General features: G+C 41.7%; 1 protein-coding gene across 1 annotated transcript; it reads right to left on the bottom strand.

The window, feature by feature from the left end:
• Nucleotides 1-969: 969 nt before the first annotated feature.
• LOC116378589 (solute carrier family 22 member 6-like) lies at nucleotides 970-6,537 on the bottom strand. Its single transcript, XM_031840483.1, has 6 exons — nucleotides 6,240-6,537; nucleotides 5,340-5,499; nucleotides 4,426-4,534; nucleotides 4,214-4,292; nucleotides 1,484-1,611; nucleotides 970-1,297 (listed from the first exon to the last, which is right to left on the bottom strand). Exons 1-6 carry the CDS (start codon nucleotides 6,258-6,260, stop codon nucleotides 1,150-1,152), a joined length of 645 nt encoding a protein of 214 aa, XP_031696343.1. The 5' UTR covers nucleotides 6,261-6,537; the 3' UTR covers nucleotides 970-1,149.
• Between the last annotated feature and the right edge of the window lie 6 nt (nucleotides 6,538-6,543).

The following is a 6,543-nucleotide window of genomic DNA, read 5'->3' as shown; positions in this document are numbered from 1 at the left end:
TCCGTCTTCACTGTTTACATGTTAAACAAAATCTCATCAATCCGATCGGCTGCAGCATCCAATCACATGACTGATGAACAATGAGGGGGCGTGTCGGCCGTTAAAACACTTCCTGGAAGTCTGTTCTCGTGGTTCCTCGCTCATGGCTCCTCGCTCATGGCTCCTCAGAGATCCCTCCTCGCTCCTCCGAGCTAAATAAGAGCTTTGGGACGGCCGTCAATATGGCGGCGCAGAACAACTTCCGGTTGAAGCGAGGATCGAGGAAATGACAATTAAGAGACTTGGGATGTACCCACTGAGGTGAAGTCGGACAGTTTTCATCCTACAAAGAATAAACAGGAAGTCACAGAAACAATGACTTCCTGTTAGATCTGTAGGCTTCTTGTAGTTTACAGACCTCCTGATTTATTCATGCGTTTGTAAATATATATATTTATGTGTAAATGTGCGTTCATTGTTTATATTTTGTTCTTTTTATGCTTTTGAAACACTTTGCTGCTTGCTTTGATGTTTTGTATAAATAATCTTTATTATATGTATTATTATTATTATTATTATCAATCACACAATATATATTTTTTTAGATTAAACCTTCTTTTAGACTAATAGTCAACATTCGAGCATTAAATATTATAATTACACAGAAAATTATGATTTTCTACTAAACGTGTTTGTTGTAAAATCTAAGAACCAATCAGCTCTTTGATCCAGAGACAGCAGGCGTTTCCCATCATGCATTGGGGTGACCTGGCTCAAAAATCTGCAGCCGCCTTGCTGTCGGGGGTCATCGATGACCTTGTGTTCATGACGTCAGAGCAAGTCGGACACAAATCTACCCAGCATGCATTGTGATCGATTCTGATCCGGACCGGCTCTTCTCGAACGAGCCTATAGCTGAGAGACGTGGTCACATGACCCAGGTTATGTGACTGAAGCCTCATGCAGCCTGAAACAAAGACAACAATCATCTGATATTAATCACAGTTTTATTTGTGTTACACTGTTATTGGTTATTGATTTATTTATCATTAGTTTTAACTTAACTTATAACTAATCAATCATCTATAATCAAACATCTGAGTCTCTTTATTCAGACTGGTTCGGTTCAGCCGTCTGATAGATCGGGGTTCAGTGGACCCGTCTGATTGGTCAGAGGGCATTCAGGCCCGTCCCTTCAGCTTCCTTCAACTCTTTTAAAGTCACGTCTTCAGTTGAGGCCACGCCCCCAACACACATGTCCACGTCCTCTTTCAAAGACACGCCCTCTTCTTTTCGCGAGGCGGGGCTTGTTACCGACCTTCAAACCACAGACAATTTATTTATTTATTACTTATTGATTAAGATCAGCAGCTTGCTAACAAAGCTAACGGTGGTAATAAAGCTAATGATGCTAATGAAGACATCAATGCGAATGAAGCTAAAGATGCTCTAGAAGCTAACACTGCTAACGAAGCTGATTGTTAGCCGTTAGCCATTAGCTCACCATCTCTCCTCCACGTCTTCGATGGTGTCGGGCAGCGGAATGTTAAGCGTCTCTGGCAGGAAGCAGGCGAAGCAGCCGGCCAACACTGCTGACCCCCCGTACACCATACTGGGCAGAGCAGGGAATACCTGGGAAATGTAGTCCATAAGTACTGTTAGCAACAAGTAGCATTAGCAACAACGAAGCTGAAGCAGAGAGACCGGAGAAGAACTGTTTTAAGACTGTAACACAGAAGGATTGTTGATATATTTATTCTTTAGATCAATGACATAGATTTTATGAATAAAGAGTATTAAAAAGAATTAAAGCTGCGAGCAGCGATGAACGGGCCCTCGCATCCTCCAGCGCGTCGGGGGTGCTGGCGGGACTCCGGCCTGCGCGTCCGAGAACGTCCGAGAACGTCCGCGACCGTCGGACAGCGCGTCCGCGAGTGAGACGTTTTTAATCCCGCGTGAACCGCCTGATGCTGGAAATGATGCTTTGCAAATAGTCAGATGCTTTCTGTATCCGCTACCTAGCGCTACAGAACACGTACATTATGTAGCTCTATAGCAAGTGTAAACCACATTGTGTAAAAGTCATGTAAATCAGATGGTGTTTGTCAAAAAATGCAGATTTCCTTTGGCCAGCAGGTGGCGCTGTGAGTATTAGGGAAAATTAGCTTGTAGACCTCCTCAGGCCATGAGTGTTATCAAGCATGTGAAGTTTGGGACCGTTTGGAACAAGTCCAGCTGAGTTACATCAGACATTTCCTTTAGCCAGTAGGCTTTGCGGGTTTACTGTAGCGCCCCCTAGCGGTCGAATGCAAAACAATTCTCAGGGTATGTTACTGGATGCGATGTGCACATATGCTGAATATTTTGGTAATTTAGAAAAAATGGTTGAGAAGTTATGTGTATTGATATTTTGCCACGCCCCTAAGAAGTGTATTGGTCCATATCTTGTAAACGCAAAGAGATATCAAAAAGCTTTTGATAACTTTTGATGATCTAGATCCAATTATGATCCACAGTAAATTTCGTAGAAATCAGACCCAGCGTGTAGGAGTTCGCAAAAATGTGTTTTTTTCACTAAATTCAAAATGGCTGACTTCCGGTTGGGTTTAGAGCTTAGAGCTCCGGGGCTTTTTTGTAAGTCTGCATGCGATACATCTGTTTACCAAATGTTATACATCTAAATTTTATATATAGATAGTGAAACGTACTGCAAGGGCTGCATCGTCGAAATATTGTATAAATTCATACAAAATTGAGAATAGCCGACTTCCTGTAGGGTTTGGAGCATGGTCCCAAGAGACTTTTCTTTAAGTCTCCATAGGACACATGTGCCTACCAAGCTTCATATATGTAGCCAAAAGTTTGCGCTGGGGCTACTCTTTTGAAATATTGTAGGGGGCGCTATAGAGGCAATTTAAAACGGCCATTAAAGAAAATCATATAAACTATTTCTTCATATGGCCTGTGACACATGTACAAAGTTCCATGAGTTTTTGAGTATCCCAACCCACTAAACCATCAGCTTCCTTTTTCATGGCGAACTATGCGTCGCCACGGCAACAGGGTTCAACAAAAACTCACAATATTCATGATGATGCATCATCAATGTCTTAAGGCTATCCTTACCAAATTTTAGACTAATCAGGTCACCTGGCTAGGAGGTATAAATAAAAGTATAGAATATGACATTTCCTTTAGCCAGTAGGCGGCGCTATGAGTTATTGAATTTTTTTCAATTGAAGTATGTTTAGGCTTGAAGTAGCATCATGCAAAAGAAGTTTTGTGCGGATTGGATAATGTACCTTGGAGTTATAACAACTTATAAGAACTTATTTTTTCATAAACAATGAGGCAAAATGGCCTCCACGCCACGTCAAGGTTCTTGGATGAAAACTCTCGATTTTGATAACTTTTAATCACAAAGGTCTTAAGAGCATCTTGACCAAAGTAGAAGTTGATCGCTTAAAATCTGTAGGAGGAGTTCGTTAAAGTCTGAAGGCTGAAATCTGCAAAAAGTGAGAAAAAGCACAAATTCGAGGGTTTACTGTAGCGCCCCCTAGTTGTTGTATGCAAAATAAATCTCAGGGTATGTTAGAGGATGCAATGTGCACATATGCTGAAAATCTGGTAATTGTAAGACAAACGGTTGAGAAGTTATATGTATTGATATTAAGCCACGCCCCTAAGAAGTTTATTGGTACATATCTTGTAAACGAAAAGAGATATCAAAAAGCTTTTGATAACTGTTGATGACGTAGATCCAGTAATGATCCACAGCAAATTTTTTAGTAATGGGACTAAGCATGTAGGAGGAGTTCATAGAAATGTGTTTTACACTAAATTCAATATGGCGGAAAATCTAAGTAGGCGGAGCTTAGAGGTCCGATTGGCTTTTTTGTAGCTCTAGCTCAAGTGGACATGTGTGTCAAATTTCAAGTCAATCGGACATACTGGCCGAGGGGCGTCGCCGGTCCAACTTGTAGGGGGTGCTAGAGAGCCATTTCTTTACACAGAAAGATGCATTCTTTTCAGATTGCTATTTTCACCAGGCCTGACAAGTCCCCAAAATTTGGTGAGTTTTCATGCATGGCAAGTCCTCCAACCACGCGTACGTTTACCTAAACGGGTACAATTTCAATTGGGCCTTCACTGGCCGACGTTGTCGGTTGCTCGGGCCCTAATAATTATTCATCAATGAGTTGATTATTGTTAAGGTTTGAGTCAGCGATGTCACCTCGTCCAGGATGAGGACGGCAGGGGCCGCCATGCTGCCAATTCTGGCCATGGTGGAGACGAAGCCCATTCCTGTCTGTCTGAACACACACACACACACACACACACACATACCATGTTTTATTTGGGTTTATGTTGGACATTCTCATTCTATATGTGACATACGTAAACATGTCCTCATCTTTGTATCTTGCTGAAGGCAGCCTGTCTCACCTGATGACGGTTGGGTAGAGCTCTCCAGTGTACAGGTAGACGGTGGTGAAGGAGGCGGAGGTGAAACCTTTACCGAGACACGCCAACACGGTCCTCATGGTCTGCATGTCTGTGTGTTCAGAAATATCATTATATCATTATGTATCATCATATATCACTGCCGAGAGGGTGGTTGGCTGCAATCTGCCGTCACTCCAGGATTTGTTCGCTTCAAGGACCCTGAAGCGAGCAAGAAGGATTGTAAACGACCCCTCTCACCCTGGACATAAACTGTTCGTGCCCCTTCCATCTGGCAGGAGGCTGCGGTCCATCAGGACCAAGACCTCACGCCACACGAACAGTTTCTTCCCGTCGGCAGGCGGGCTGATGAACAAAGCCCCGGACCCCCACTGACTCTGTCATCCCCAGGACAACCTCCTACCGGTCACTCCCCTGCATATCCCTTCATATTTAAATACACTCGTCACTTTTACATTACACTTACATTACACCTGTTTACAGTCCTGTTATCTGTTTGTCTGTGCACTATATTTTATATTCTTTTATATTCTATTGTAAATTTTAATGTTTCTATTTCTTGCACTGTGTTAATTGTTGTTGATTGTCTAATGTTATTGTCTAATGTTATGCACCACCTGCCATGACAAATTCCTTGTATGTGAAACATACATTGGCAATAAACGGTTCTGATTCTGATTATATATCATATATATCATTATATATGATGTATCATTATGTATCATTATATGGTATATTATATATATATATATCATCATATGTCACAATGTATCATATATATCAATATGTATCATCATATATCATTAATAATGAAATATGATGATACATAATACATAATGATTAGTGTGTGTATAATGTGTATTATTGTGTGTATAATATATATTAGTGAGTACTACCTGTGGGGACGAAGATGTTGGCGAAGATGATGACAGCAGACACGAACAGACAGGTGGCCTGAGAGACCCGCCTCCCCAGGTAAGTGAGCATGCCCAGAGCCATCAGTTTGGCGGGAAAATCAACAGCTCCAAAAATGATCTGTATCTGGTAGATACTCACCTGGAACAAGCATCAGCCAATAGGAGGACAAGAAGGGTTAAACCAAAGTGAACAAACATGAGAGAGACAGACAGACAGAGAGAGACAGACAGACAGAGAGACAGACAGACAGAGAGACAGAGAGAGAGAGGGAGACAGACAGACAGACAGACAGAGAGAGAGACAGACAGACAGAGAGATAGACAGAGAGACAGACATACAGAGAGATAGACAGACAGAGAGAGAGACAGACAGACAGAGAGAGAGACAGACAGACAGACATACAGAGAGATAGACAGACAGAGAGACAAACAGACAGAGAGACAGACAGGTAGGCAGGTAAACAGTAGAAAGACACGCACAAACAAAAACACTTGGTTCGGGAAAACCTCCTGGTTGGGTTTAAATTAATTATGTAAAATAACTAAAATGTAAACAACGTGACATAAGTACAGAAAACACATCACACACATATCACTAAACTTTAAAGTAACTTTAAAATAACTCGACATCACTTTGTGACTCTAACGTGTGTTTGTTTGTTTGAACCATCCACAGCTTGTTCTCCGAGCGTCTCATAATGACACTAAAGGCTCGTTGGGCGTCGCTCTCAGACGCTGAGGGGAAATGAGGACGGGTTCACAGACAAACAGGTGTGACGTTTCCTCTCTCTACCTTCGAACACATGATCTAAACCTCTGGTATCAGGTGCACGTTAAGCATTAATTATATTATGTATTAATTATATTCAGGTGACTCACCCCGAACTTCTGCAGGTCCATTGCCAAACCGTAGTATGCAAAACTGGTGGAGAACCTGCAGAGGAAGACATACTGACGATAGACAGGTGGACGGATGGACAGGTGGACAGGCGGACAAGTAGACAGGTAGATTTCTTTTCCAGATCTCCTTTATATTTTCATTTATTCATCACAGACCTCAGAACTCTAATTCAATCTGAAACACTCGTGTTTTCATAAAAGACAAAGTCAAGATATTTCTATCTTGACTATGTCTTATCATTTAGTTATCGCTACTGAGAATTTAACAAACATTTAAAAAAAA

This window comes from Anarrhichthys ocellatus, unplaced genomic scaffold (genome assembly GCF_004355925.1).
Source record: "Anarrhichthys ocellatus isolate YVR2014 unplaced genomic scaffold, GSC_Weel_1.0 scaffold2845, whole genome shotgun sequence".
NCBI classification, from domain to species: Eukaryota; Metazoa; Chordata; class Actinopteri; order Perciformes; family Anarhichadidae; genus Anarrhichthys; species Anarrhichthys ocellatus.
Note: the sequence above shows the minus strand (reverse complement) of the source record. Positions and strands in the feature narration are given on the sequence as shown.

Coding starts and splice junctions, on each gene's coding strand:
- LOC116378589 (XM_031840483.1), bottom strand. CDS start 6,260: ATGGACCTGCAGAAGTTCGGG. Junction 4,535..5,339: donor CAACATCTTCGTCCCCACAG/GTAGTACTCACT, acceptor CTGAACACACAG/ACATGCAGACCATGAGGACC. Junction 4,293..4,425: donor CTCTACCCAACCGTCATCAG/GTGAGACAGGCT, acceptor GTGTGTGTTCAG/ACAGACAGGAATGGGCTTCG.